Here is a 15710-nt window from a genome sequence, read left to right as displayed (position 1 = left end):
TTATAAAATAAATCTTATTTCAAGGTTTTAACCTTCTGCCCCCCGCTCTTAGTGTCTTCCTCATCGCAAGAGTGACGAAGTCCGTGGTAGTATAATGCATAAATTAGCTAACTTACCTATGATGGCATGAACTCTGACTGACAGTTGAGTGCGTAAAATTATGGCATTCTTGCGGCTGAAAATTAAAAAAAAAAAAAAAGAGAGAAAAGATTAATATTATTAAAAGGTCATTTAATAACTCTGCAAAAACATCAGGAGTGTTCACACATCTATAATGAAATCAAAATATGAAAACATCCCTCATGCTTGAATCAATACTAAAAAGTTAACTATTATCACAAATGAAAGCATTTCTGCTGTGGAATGGCTTATTCAGTAGGAGTGGGTTAGAATTTAGTGTACAATAGTGATTGTTCCCTTCTGGACATCAATAAATCCAGATAATCCACAAAGGAAATTGGTGCTAAGGAAACAGAAGCGTAATCCTCTGTTGTTTAAAGAGGATTACACGTTATCGGAGATGATCACACACGCCGGTAGAGGCGGCTTAAAAGCTTGCTGGAATGCCGAGGAAATCGGTAGTTCTGTCTCCAGAGAGAACTTTACTCATATCCTGGTACGCTACCGAACACAATGGGCTGAAAATGAGTAGAAATCCGACAAACGCAGAAAACTTGCTTTTAAGATATCTTAAGAGAACTGAATGTTCCTGACCTTAGATGACAAACGTTTTTGATGTTCCCGACACAGCTGGAAATCAACAGATGTCCTTTTCGGTTACAAAGCTAAAGGGAAACTGTGGATAACCTGACAATTATACAAAATCCCCCCCCCCTTTCTCTTTTTCTCTGATAATTGTTTCCCATCATGCCTAGACTACACCAGAAGATGTCCATGAGAAAAATCAAAAACGGAGAATTAGGCATTATAAACAAGATATTATTACTTCGAAAAAGTGCATACGAGAATTTACTCAGTTATATTTCTGTGACACTTTCAACCTACAACACATTGTATTTATTTTGTTACAAAACTTTTCTTTTTTATACTGTACATCGTTCCATTATTATACTTCAGTTATGCTTCAATTACTAAAAAGGAGAAGATGATTATGCATAAATACAGTCCTTGTTTCATAAGCTAACATCAAAAATTTTCTCTCAATGAAAGACAGATTTATTATAATTTTTTTAAATAATTCTGTGCCAGGACTGCTTTATCAATCAGCCTTGAAGTAAAATATAAATATAAAAAACTGTCACGTATTTTGTTATAGAGCATAACGTGATTTCAAATGTTTTTATTGCTTGTTAAAAAGTTAGAAATAGAAGCTGATTATGCAATTTTATTCTCCTTGCTTTACTGACCTGCATTAATAAATTTTCCTTAATATATCCGCTGCATATTGTTCTAATCTTATATCGTGCCAAATCGCTAGGATATACGGTTCATTTATTTTCTACGCAACTAGCAACAGAAAAAAAAAAATAAATAAAATATAAATAATAGCAATAATTACATTTCTGCTGCCAAGTTAGCAGGTAGTTGGCCTTCGACGACTAATCTACAATGTAAATCAAAGTGCTATTCTCGGAACTACTCCATTTGTTTAACATATGGGCAGCTAATAGAATGTTAATAAATGTGATGAGGATTTCTAATCATATAAAGTAATAACGTATCTGCATACGTGCAAAACAATTTTATACTCGAGCATATTTGCCTGAACCATAATGCTCTAAGAACTTGTCTGTCTGGTATGTTTGAGTCTGTGTATGTGGGGGGGGGGGGGAACGGAGGCTAAGAACGAGAGTATACAAAAGATGAAATTCTGATAAAGGACGAACGAAGGACGTCATCGTCCTTGCATTGATAGACAGACAGACATTCAGATGAGACTAGCAAACAACTGTATGTAAAGAGATAAAATTCCAGAGGTTTCAAACCTGCTTGTTTTTCAATACCTTCAAAGAAAGATAAGGAAGTTGGGTGGGAGTGACTTCGTGGATGTACAAAGGTCACTATATTTCTCTGTACGGTGTTTGTTTCTTAGTGGAGGGTTATTTATTTATTTATTTATTTATCGTAATTACTAGCTGTTATTTGATCATAGTGAAGTCAGCGCTATTGTGGATCCGAAGCGCCTACGTCCCTCTCTTTCTGAAAACGAAATACAGTTAACTAATTTATATAAAACGTATAAAATATAACTTTATATATTTAAAAAATGATATTATCAGGTAAATGATGTACTGAACACAAAACCGATACACACAACAGGTTTTCTTTTCTTACAGTATAGTTTATCATGGGGCATTCTCTTTCATATATTCGAACTCCTGTCCGTTTCTTTATTAATCTGTTATACACATACATACTGGGCTTCACTTTTCCCAAGGTGGGAAGAGGGCCCGAGGCGCTAGAGAGCCCCTCCCTCATATTTTGGGGCCCCCAGCTAGAGCTTCGTGTCCCTGTACATAAGTACGGCCCTGCATACAAACATACGCAACTACGGATTCAACAGTGTTAATCATTTTAACTAAAACTTAAATCACTAACTTATTAAAATGAATAGTAATGATTTATGATTAACATAATAATAATGATTAACACTAATACTATTAAAATAAAGAGCAGCACTAATTACATAAGAACTATCAGCAACAATAACAATAAATAATAACAACATCGCGTCAAAGAGCAAATTACTTATATTATTCTTGATTTATCAAAAAGATGTAAAGCAATTACGTGTTATCAGTATACTATCAACATTATTAATAATTAGTATATTTGTTACTAATTAGGTACTCTAATCATCTATGTATCAGTTGATATCATTTACCCTCCACTGGAAGCAATTAATTCATCCCTCGAACTATATAAACTGTCTACATTCAGAACACTTTGCTGAGGGCCAGTCCATATATTTTCCGACCTACCAGAAAAAAATAAGTCTTTTAAGCTTGCACTATTTTTTTTCACCAACCTTATTTTGCCTTCTAATAACCACTGGTTCTATCAAGTGCAACAAAATCTTCAGTGTTATATGATATATTTCATGAAGTCTTTCCTTTCTCCTGTCAGTTAAGTTCAATAAATTACAATAAAATGACCAACCCTCTTGTTACGGCTCTGCACTGAGTTTTCTCTGAATATCCTCGGCTCTCATGTCATTCATTAAAAATTTAGTGAGTAAAGCTATGAAACATAATCCAATATTGGTCTAACCACAGAGTTATATAAGGATATCATAACTTCCTTTCTCATACAAGTGATTTTTTTAAATTAAATCAATAATTTTGTAGACCTCATTAGTTATCTTATCGATATGGCTCCTAAGCTCTATTGATTATCAATCTAATCCAAAATAATTATATTCTCTCTCTCTCTCTCTCTCACACACACACACACACACACACACACTTCAAAGCCTTCAATTTTCGTTATAATACCACCTTCTTCTTACCAAATTGCATATAAAGTACTTGCATTTGTTCATATCAAATTTTAAACCTCGCTTTCCTGTTCCTTCTTCCAACCTGTTATGATCATGCTAAAAAGAAATGCGATCGATCATCTAAACAATTTACTACTCTACCTAACTCCAGCTTCACCTCATCAGCAAAGAAAGAGATTTTACTTATAATATTCGAATATAAAGTGAATATAAAAAATAACATCAGAATGTTAAAACCGAGTCGAAGAGTCCTGGATCTCCACTCCTATCCACTTAATTCTTGGAAGCCTACCTCTAAACGCTGTTTCATGTCATATTCCAGTTTGTCAATGAGTTTCTCATCGATACCCATCTTGTGTATTTTCAAGAGCAGGTTGTTCTTATGTGGAACATTATCAAAAACTCGAAGGAAATCCAAATTAGTCACATCTTATCATTGACATGATCTATTTCCGTTTTGTCCTCTTTATAAATATTTAGCGGATTTGTCAAAAATCGATTTTCCCTCTCCCCCAGTTTAACAAAAAAACCATTTTGAGTCTTGCTTAGTAAGTGGATTTGTGACACTGGACACGAACGAAGGGCTTTAATTCATGGCATACTTAAAAAAAGCACATTACGTTAGCATCAATCCTAGACTTTAGGTTTACAATATTTAATTAAAGATTTAATTAATAATGGCTGTTGTTTGTATTTCGAATATTTATTTTTGGATTTTTCAGATTTATTTTCTTTCCTATGACGCATTTCTTTGAGAACGTTAGTACGTCCAAACCAAATCCAGTCCTGCTTTAGAATTTAAACTTCTCGGAATAAATTTAAATATTATATTATATTATGAAATAAAAATGCCCTTGAGTACTTCTCATTTATTATTAATGTTCCTTCAGACTTTCAAGTTTTCTAGTAATATCCTCAATATCATCTCTCATTTAGCTTCATTTGTGTACATAATATTCAACCACACTTTTTTTTTTTTTCAATCAAAAACTAAAATAGTTAGATACTGTGTTTCCGGTGCAACAACATACAGGGTGTTCGGGATAAATTTGACAGTTTCGTAAGGAAAAAGAAAATCTTCTTTGTATCTATTAAATTTAATGAATTGACAAAAAAACATTACAGGCAGAGTTAATTACAATACTATCAACAAGATTTACTCAAAATAACCACCATTAGCATCGATCACAGCTTCAATTCTGCTTCGGAACCTCGAACAAGCTGATGCTACAGTCTCCCTGGGAAGGGCCGCAAAAACTGTTTTAATTTTATCCATTAACTGGGCTTTTGTATTACTGGAAGTGCGATTGGTGTCTTTTTCAACTGCGCCCCATACAAAATAATCCATGGGGTTAAGGTCTGGGGAGTTTGGAGGCCAAACATTTGGACTGGTCAAGTCGTAGAAATTTTCAGACAACCATTTTTGACTTTTCCCAGAGGTGTGGCAAGGGGCCGAATCCTGCTGCCATACATACGGCCTACCATTGGCTACCCTTGTTATCCAGGGCTTGACTACAGTTAGCAACTCCACGAACAAAGCCCGAATTCCAATGTCAGGGTTCTTCAACACCTGTTCCTGCAGATTTGCGAGGAATTCTGCTGTACGAACGCAATCAGATCGTCTGCTAGGGATCTTTCTTCTTGCTACATCCTCGTAGTCACCATTGCAAGTCTCTAGTTCATGCCTGATTGTTTTTACTGTATTCAGGGAGCATTGGGCAGCAGTCGTAATATCCTTATTTTGATGGCGGGCACGAATCATCATGATACAAGTTATTCTCTTCCATGATTCAGGTGGGTTCCAGCTATCCATCCTTTCTGACATCTTGTATATGAATGAAGAAGGGTCCAAACTTTTAAATGAAGAGAAGTGTGTGTTAATACATGTAACTTACGGAAAAATATAATTAATTATAAATATGTCAAATTTATCCCGAACACCCTGTATGGTTTTGCTTGAGTCTATACAGCTTAGTTTCTGTGAGAGGGACATGTGATTCATTAGTTAGCGCGTTTTTATTCCAAATGTCTCTAATTGCACTATTTGTTGAGAAATATATTACACAGACTGCAAAAGCCTCCGTACCATAATCAGGGATACAATAAAGCTACTTGTTTTTCTTGCATCTGCAGTATAATGGCTGCTTTTTTTCTTCCATTCATATTTTGTTGAAAAATGTTTTGCATTATCAATGATTTCGTTTTTTATCCACGTGTTTTGTTTCAAACAAATAAAAATTTACATTTTTTGTACATTATGAGCACCGTTAATAAAGATCAATATGCACTGTACTCAAAGAACCATAAATTCCAATAAGAAAGTAGATTAATTTAAGGAATTATTCAAAGTACTAATATAAGAGTATTTGCTAACTGAGTCACTAAACTTCAAAGAGGCAATTAAACAAGGTATAAATTCTTATAGAAGTAACTACAAAACTTCCATTTCATAAACATGCAATATCAAGTATGTTAAAACGAGACTTGAATAACATGAAATGTATTTTTTATTAAAGGAAATTTAGGAATTTATTAAAAGGAATGTAGTTTGCTAAAAGAAATACCAATTACATATCGATATTAACATATCAGATGTGGTCTCCTTTTTTCTGTAACTTTAAAACTGAATTTGAAGTTTTACATCTTTTTGATAAATCATGAGATACAAGATTCGGTGCACATTAATAGCTGCAACTCAGTCATGTTATCTTAGACCAACTTATTAAAATAAACTCCTCATTTCTTCAGTCATACTCAATTAGGCTCATTAGTCGAATGGTATTCATTGACGCTCACATAATGTATTCAGGAGGGGAGATGCTCATTTAATCCAGATGAAAATTGCATATCAAATTAAGAAATTTATTCTGAATGGCATTTTTAGCGTATCTGGAATGTTTTGAATAGTCTTCCTAAAATAAACCCTGATGCAACCTTCTTTTAAGCCGCATGTGAGGATTATTATTAAAAAAAAAACTATCACGGCTCCCGTCCTCATATTCTCTTTCCTCCCCCCACACACTTTGTTTTTATGGAGACTTCACAACTTAAATTGCTATAGCTATGAGAACAGTGTATTATATCTGAGTTTAGGGAAAGAAGTATTCTGCTAGTCCTCCGTATAAGACCGGCTAATTCTCTTTCGATTGAAAAGCTCTTATAAAAGTTCTTCATGTCACTGTACTGGACTGCAATAACATGTTATAATCACGTAACTTGACATTTTATAAACCTAATTTATGTAAGAATAAGGAATGAGACCAGCTAACTCACCTTTAATCGAGGAGCCCCTTTTTTATGTGACTCCATCTACGAAAGGTTGTGAAGCTATAGTACATAGATGGCGAACCTATGGCACGCGTGCCAGAGGTGGCACGTCCGAGAATTTTGCTGGCACATCAACGATTTACAGGTGATATCCTTTTATATGCTTATAAATTATTCAACCTTTGTTATTTAAATTGTTACAATATGTACAAGTTAAATTTTGTTTTACACCAGAGCAGCTATGAAGATGTGCATATGATTGGTGCAGTATTAACAAAAGGTCGCGCAACCCAAAGACAAGGGCAACCTACAATTGTTGAGTTGAAATGCTAATTCTATTCAACCCAATTCCGTAACATGTGAAACTGTCATAACAACATTCACTGTATTTCTTAGTTTTAACACATTCACGATGGAGTGTCGTTTATCGTTCTGACGAAACTTTTCTTTATCGGTGGGCTCAATTCACACAAAGTTTCAACCTTTGGTTGAATTTTATTGCTGCTTGTTTGCGTTTGAGCTGGCAGAGGAACTCACACATGCATTACATGGCATATTTCAATTCGTGGTAGAATTTTATTTGAAGTTAGCCTTTTGATCTCTCATAATGACATCGAGAATTTCAAATGGAGTAAAACAAACACTTATTTCATGTAATTGAAAAATTGGACAAGAGTTTTTAGTTAGATACTGTGTTTCCGGTGCAACATGGTTTTGCTCGAGTTCTATACAGCTTAGTTTCTGTGAGGGGGACATATGATTCATTAGTTAGAGCCGTTTTTCTTCCAGCGGTTTCCAATTACACTATTTGTTGAAAAATATACTACACAGACTGCAAAAGCCTCCATACCATAATCAGGGATACAATAAAACTAGTTGTTTTTCTTGCATCTGCAGTATAATGGCTGTTGGGGAGGGAGTGTTGTTAACTGCAGGGAGGAGTTACTATCACCTCGACGTGAACATATTTAAACATTTTTCGTTTGTGAGGCATATGCAACACTTTTTAATGTCTTTTTTCGTAAAGTAAAGTCAGGGGTGCCAGTTATACACGAAGGCGAGTTATTTTCGAATAAATATGGTAAACGTTTCGCCCACAAGTTGACATCCTTCAGCTGCTTCCCTTGCTCAGCTAACTTCGATGGTGAGTTACAACGCATAAATATTTTTCTCACTACTGTTTTTTTTTCAAACCAACATAATAAAAATCAATTTAATAACACAGTAATCAATTTTACACTGAATAATATTATAAATTTATATATAAATAAATACTATAAATAAAATAAAATATTATTTATAAAATTATAAATAATTATTTATAAAATATTATAAATATATATATTATAAATAAAGAGATTAATTAAGTTACATTAATTTTCTATTAATATTTCCCCTATTAAAAACTGGCCGGCACATCAGCAAATCGATTGGTAAATATTTGGCACGCGCTGGAACGTCAGCAAATCGATTGGTAAATATTTGGCACGCGCTGGAACGTCAGCAGCTCGATTTGTAATTTTTGGCACGCGGACATAAAAAGGTTCGCCACCACTGTAGTACTGTAGCTCTTATAAGGATTAAAAAAAAAACATAAATCGGAAACTGTGCTCTGGAGAGGAAACATGGAACTTTTTCAAGCCTCTAAAAAGATGAAAGGTGGTTTTCCAGCGGGCGATGAAATTCATCTCTCAGCTACAGACAGTCACAAACATCCATGCCCAAGGCGAGATTTGAACCTACAGTCTGTTGGATAAAGAGAAGAGTGGATATGCTAACCATTGGGCCCAGGTCATCATATAAATATTTTTGCGTCTTAGATGAGATTTGAATCCAGGTCTCTCCAACTAAATGGCACAGTCACTCTTCCGGCTGCATTACAGAACTATGGAGGTGCCAAGCTGATTTTATATATACCAAAAAAGAACCAATAACTTTCAGGGGTGGTGGTGGTGGGGGGGATCCTTATAACGTTCCAAAGCCAAGAGGGATGAAAATCTATTTGTTTACTAAGCAGACAAAGTGCATTTGCAAAGCAAAACCAAAATTTGGAATTTCAATATGCAGAACTTATCCCATCCACCTTTGCAAAGAACTACTTTCGTATTTCACTACTATACTTGCAATGTAGTATCTCTCAACATGCATGGATTACGATTAAAAGGAACAAAAATGAACCACTAGTCCTCGTGTCAATACCACGCATACACCTAAATATTGAGCCACTCTAATAATGAAAAGTAAAATACAATAACAACAGCATCGCATCTTTAAAGTATACAGAGTACCGAGGCAGTACGTACGAAAGGTAAAGTTGATTGCTTTATTGTTTATAATTGCTATCCAAGACGTTAGATCCATCGCGCACGCGTGTATGTGTGTGTTCTCTGATTTTGCTGTTTCGCTGGAGGAAAAATCCGGAGTTGCTATGAACTCCGTGTCGCTTCCGTCGAAGACCACTATTGCCTTGCCTGAATATCCCATTCGCATCTACAGCGAATTTTTTTTTGTTGTTGTTGTTGTTGTTGTTGTTTTTCTTTGTTGGAAATGAATTTTTATTTATTCGATTAACCAAAATAAAACAATTTCAAGTAATGCTTTTACATGTTAGATTTATTTTTTTATTACTGAATTCCTTTTCTAAACCTTTTTCTAAATATGCAAAAATCATTTATAAAGGAATCCAAAAATCCATCATCACTCAAGCTATGCCTAAAGCTCATAGTTGAATCGTATCGATAAAATACTGATACTAAAACAATAAGTAGTCATTAAATTGGAGGATATCCCAGAGGCAACATTCACCTGAGTTTAATTTGAAACATAGAGCGAGAGAAAGGATGTAGAAGCTGACCAATCGCACATGGAAGTATCCAGATTGCTCCGAGGAAGCAGGAACGTCATGGTACTGACTTTGGTAGAAATTCGCCCTCCAGGAGCTTCGTATTGCTCTACTGCAAAGCGCTGAAAGGCTCTCAAGAGCAGCAGGACAAGGACGATCAAGGGCTACAACCCGGAGTTTCAACACCGTTATGTGACATTATCAGCTCAACGTAATAGCAGGAGAGCAATATCCTCGCCGCTAACACTTCATTACAATACAGTCACAAGAGTTTTGTTATTTATCTACATGGCTTTTACAGTAGGATTTTATATAATGACCTTTAATGGTTTTGTTCTTTCGGCACATCACAGAATGTTGACTTTTGGAGCAAATGCCTTTTTAGATTTACTCTTTGAAGTCAATAAATACTAACATTTTTCAGATCAGTCTTTAGTGAAAGTCCACACGAGTTCTAGTATGGAACACTATGCAATTCTCAGATTCAATACCTCGTATATGAAGATTTTTGTTTTCACTATGGATCCTCTTTCAAGTCAATGAACGTTGCTGGTTTGCAAAAATCTGCTGTAGATCTCGCTGTGAAATATAACAAAGATTCACACATGTACTAAGTAATGTGCAAAATTCAAAGCTTTAAGTTTGAGGCATCAAAACTAATACCGAATATTAAAACTGCAGCACCGCCTAATATACCGCAAGCTCTTCATGACTTTGGACCAATTGAATCATATCCGAATCTCAACGTCACTGTACGAATATTCCTCACTCTTCTCACTCTATTGCTTCGTGTAGCTTTAGTAAATCAAAATTAATTAAAAACCTTTAAGATCGACTATTGGACAAGACCGATTAGCCAATCTTTTCATAATTTCAATAGAATATGAAATCGCAAAACCTATTAATTATGATGATATCGTATGAATTTACTGAAATTAAAGAAAACACAATGACGTAAAATATTAAAAATATATAAAATTTATGAATAAACTTTACTGTTATGTCGAATTTGTTTTCATTATTATTTATTTCCATAAAAAAATTAAGATGCCCAAAAAAGAAAACATTGCACAGGGCACAAGAAAGGCTAGTTACGGCTCTGGATGGAATAATAATTGTAAGAGGAAAGATTATCATACACCTAGCCATTTTGATCGTCAAAATTGAATCCTGCTGAACAGTCATATATATTTCCCTAGATATATTTGATTAGAAGGCCAATGAATCTTTTTTTTTTTTTTTTTTTTTTGTTATTTGCGCATTTTTCTACTTTTTTTCTAAGCAAAGATCAGTTTCTGAAAGTGATGAGAGAATACTGGCATCTTATTCGGGTTGTTGCACTATTTATAAGGTAATCATAATGCGATTAAAATTCAATAAAATCCCCAAATTACCGCATAGAAACTATAAGTTAAATCATAAAAAAACTAAACCTCGCACGGCTAGTGTACTTGTATACATATGATTCCTTTAACTTCAATATACAATACATTGAATTTTAGTTCGGAATATACTTGAAGTCTCCTTTGGGGTTTTCTTATATTTCACATTTATTGCAAGGTTTCGTGGCGTATTAGTTATTCATTGGTGGTTATAAGGCACAGGAGGATGGACTTAATTAAATCCAGTGACAAAAGCTGAGTGTTTGTGTGGGTGGGGGGGGGGGGGTTCACGAATGTCTGGAAAAGAGCCGAAGTTGCGTCAATAAATCTACTTATCCATTATAAATGACGAAATAATACTGAGTATGTGGAATTGCAGTACGTGATTTCATCTACCGTAATGATGAAAAAAGTACATAAACGAAATTGTATAAAAAATAAATTACATCAAAAATATTTAAGTAGAAGAAATACACTGAAGGCCTAAAGTGGCTTGAAAAAGTTCCATGCTTGGTCTCAAGAGTAGGATTATATGAAATTAATAAAAATTAAAATAAAAATCGTCACCCCACTTATGGAACTAATGTACTATAGGCTTACAGCTTCCATGTTCCGCATCAAAAAAAAAAAAAAAAAAAAACTTAAATGAATAATATTTGCAAAGATAAGTGAATGAATGAATGTTTCCATGAAAAAAAATAATTCAATAATATAGAGGTAACTCTCGTATAACGCGGTACTACTTATACAACGCGATCTACAAATTGTAGTAACCCTTTATCTTTTCGTATATTTTTCAACGCGCGACTTAAAAATCAAATTTTATCTTCGTTAAATTTGCGTCTGCCCATATCGCGCATGTAGTTATAAGTAGCGAATTTATATTAGGGGAAATACCCTCTAGCACACATGTACGTGAAGTGTTTACCGTATGAAGTGTTTTTTGTTGAAAATTGTTTTTTGTTGAAAATTATCTTCGTTTTCTGCCAGGAAAGCGCATTAAAAATCATAAGTGTGTTCATCTCAAGCTGAGCACTTTATTTTCTGGTGAATTACATACAATACGTAAGGCTTTTTTTTTTTTTTTTTCATGTAAAAAAATTTATTTTTATAGTAATGGCGATATGGTTGAAAACGAAATTAGTGAATTAATTGATAGGGAAATAGATTTAAATGAGGAGGAACTGGTACAATTAATAGATGACGTCGAATCAAATGGCGGCGAAAGTACTGCCTTAGATTCTGATTACGATGAATCTGTTAAAGAATTCAGTTTAAAAAAATTAGCAGAAGGATTGAACTGGGCAAGAAAGTTATTTTATGGATAATGATCTCTCAATGGAGCGCTCCGGAAAATTCACGAGACAATTGGATATTTGTTTAGCTCCGTATTATGAACTTCGTAAAAAATTGCAACATAGTGGTAAGCAAGGTCTTATTATTATTTGTCACCTCCACGGGTCCAAAGACTGATCGAGGGAGGGCATCTGCTGTACACTCTGTCTCCACTACTTCACAATCCACCAGCTGACCGCAACTATACCATCCGTCTATCGCCGACCACCACCACTGGTATTTCCACAGACAATCACAAACCTCCATGCCCACGGCGGTATTCGAACCCGCAGCCTTTTGCGCTAAGGAGCGGATGCGCTAACCACTTGGCCAGCCAGGCTGGCTTATTACTGACTTCTTGATAACTAAATCAACTTAAGTATGCAATGAGAATTATACAAATGATGTCCAAGAGATTTCAAGTGATGACGTCTGGTCACTAGTAAATAAAGAACATCTACGAAATGTTAATTTTGAAGATAGTGATGACGATTAAAATATATACTTTATTTTATTTTGCCTAAACATTTATGCATTATATGCAATGAAGTTTACGCACAATTTATAATTTTTTTATAATTTTATACTATGTATTTGTTTCATAGTTTACGTTTTCTTAACTTACATGAATTACCTGAATTAAATAAAAATATTTTTTTGGTTGGATATGTCATTTTTTATATAATCTTAAAAACGATTTCGGAACCTAACCCTACTTTTTCTATGTGATCCGAGTCTTGCATAACGCGATTTATATAACGCGGTATTTCTATGGGACCTAACATCCGCGTTATACGAGGGTTACTTGTGTGTATATATATATATATATATATACGCCTACGGCGCACCCCCCCTCCCAAGTTCCGGACTGGTAGGCCGGTTCTCCTTGAATTCTGATGACTCGAAAAGGGGATTCCTTCCCCCCCCCCCGAGTTGCGGACTGGTAGGCCGGTTCTCCTTGAATTCTGATGACTCGAATTTTGAAAACTCAAAAGGGGGTTTCCTCCCCCCTGGTACCTATGGCGCCCACCCCCCTGAGTTGCGGACTGGTAGGCCAGTTCTCCTTGAATTCTGATGACCGAATTTTGAAGACTCGACACTCAGGGTAGCCCCTGAGTTTCAAAACGTTTCAAATAACTTGACAAAAAACATGACATAAAAAGGCTTATCATTTTATATTATAGAGTAGATAAAGAGCGATATAAATCGTGGGAGAAATGAGAAATAAAAATATTCTCATTCTGTTTTCATTAAGACTGTTTAGCGATCTGTGTTTATAATATATTTAAATTTCAAGGATTATGTAAATTGTAATATAGCAGTAAACAACATTTTGACAAGCTTTTAACACTACCAAGTAATTCCTTACACACACACACACATGCCATTTTCTTTAGCTGCATATAATAAGATCTTTTTAAAAGTATTTGCGCACCCCTTTGTTAAATGAGCCATTTTAGATACAGCTAGAGCAGGTCTAGAACAAATTTAGATCTCTTATGACTACCCTGGGAATCTCCGTGTACGATGGCAGATCTAAATGGCAAAAGGATAAATACTTACTCAAATGTTCCATCTAGTTAATAAATAATAACTCGTGAGATAAGCAAAAATTCAACGAGTCCAAGTCTGCAATTTACATTATGTGTTCTCTTGTTGTCTGGAGGGATGGATGGATGATAAGAACAATACAGGTCAGTAATTAAGAAGAAATGTGTAATTATGTGGTACCGTAAAACGGCAATGTAGGAAAAGAACAGATGAGGTAACCATCACTTAGACACGGAGTGCACATATTAACTACAAGTATTCATTATAAGTCCATTAAAACGAAGCCGGGGAGTGAGTTGAACGGCCTGAAGTTCGACATGCAATGGGAAAGAACTGCATTAAATGTAGCATGAAATGAAAGGATACCATCGCAATATAAAACAGGTGGGCTATATGGATGCTAGGGATAAGTAAGATAATATCGGTAATTCATACATATGGACATTTGCTTTACAGTAGATGCGTTCAACTAGTTTTAGATCTTCTTAATTTACTGCATCACAATGGTTTATGCATGGGTTTAACAATGCAGTTTGGAATAACAGCATTTTCAGATATATATATATATATATATATATATATATATATATATATATATATCTGTTCATGGGCAATAAATGTAGGATAAGGAAACATTACTAAAATTAATTGTTTGGTGCCTGGATATTGCATGAATGTTTTCTGAAATGAACAAACTCTTGTAACAACAAAATAGATAAATAGCTGAAATAAATACTTGGATGCATATCATAAACCACAAGGTCATTAGCAACAACTTTTGTTTATAAGGTGGTGTAAAGCAGTTCATGATATAATATGCATATATATCTTCTTATCATTATTATTCCTTTCCTCGTCTTTTACCTTGCAGTGTCGAGGATATTTTTACATTTAACTGCTACCGTATCGAAGATAAGGTGGGTAGCCGTATGCTTCATTGCTTCATATATATATATATATATATATATATATATATATATATATATATATATATATATATATATATATATATATAAAACAGAGCAGGCATGGCCAACGGTAGTAGTAGAGAAAGCAAGATTAGGCTTTGGGGGGGGGGCAGTTCTCAAGTTAGTTGATCTTTATATCTCTATTTTTCTATTATAGACAGTAATATGAATGTTAAGATTTAGGGCCATGAGACTGTGGCAGTTGTCTCTCTCTCTCTCTTCCCCCCCCCTGAAAAGCCTTATTAATTGATAGCTTGAGCCCATTATCAGCGAAGGCTTGAAGGATGGAGACTAGCTGCTGCACTTGTCTTCAAAAAGTTAGTTAAGGTTAGAGGAAGTCTACCTACGCCCTTTGAGGAATAAAAAGTATTCAACATTTACTTAATGGGATATTAAATCCCACATAGTTTTAAAACCGAATAAGAAACTCAAAGATTGGAATCAGAGTTTCTTGCCGAATATAGTAAACTATAAAGTATCGGCGACACTAGCGTTAGCCAATGCAAGTGATCCTAGTACGTAGTACAATACCGGACGACTCGTTGCAAAGGTGGGGGAAGTTCAGATCGCTATTCTTAGGTATTTTCCATAATGTAAAAACACATTTCCTAGGAAATGTATGCTGTTATTACATTATGGAGGGAGGTCACTACCCAGACCGGTTTCAGCCTTTTTTGAGGCTTCATCAGTGAGTAGCTAGACCTAATAGACCTAATACCAAAGTGTATAGCGAAAAGAACTTATATAATCTGCGAACGAGTTTTCCAAACAGGTGCAACCATTAAGTTACTAAGTATAAAGAGCTAATAAGCTTCATTTCGGCAATGATTGCCGAAATGAAGCTTATTAGCTCTTTATACTTAGTATTCAACATTTATTTATTTATTTAGGAAACAAGGAGCTTA

At 34.7% G+C, this 15710-nt stretch overlaps 1 protein-coding gene across 3 annotated transcripts in view; it reads right to left on the bottom strand.

The window, feature by feature from the left end:
• LOC150103262 (FH1/FH2 domain-containing protein 3-like) overlaps positions 1-15710 on the bottom strand; it is a 469484-nt gene that overhangs the window by 261798 nt on the left and 191976 nt on the right. For all 3 annotated transcript variants that reach the window (XM_090397848.1, XM_090397849.1, XM_090397847.1), the window contains exon 5: positions 117-175. In XM_090397848.1, coding sequence (XP_090253974.1) covers positions 117-175 — 59 coding nt within the window. The remainder of the gene's footprint in view (positions 1-116; positions 176-15710) is intronic.

Source organism: Typopeltis vanoorti, chromosome 9, assembly GCF_054136105.1.
Source record: "Typopeltis vanoorti isolate ZY-2024b chromosome 9, IOZ_Tvanoo_1.0, whole genome shotgun sequence".
NCBI classification, from domain to species: domain Eukaryota; kingdom Metazoa; phylum Arthropoda; class Arachnida; order Uropygi; family Thelyphonidae; genus Typopeltis; species Typopeltis vanoorti.
This window is presented reverse-complemented; position numbering and strand designations above follow the sequence as displayed.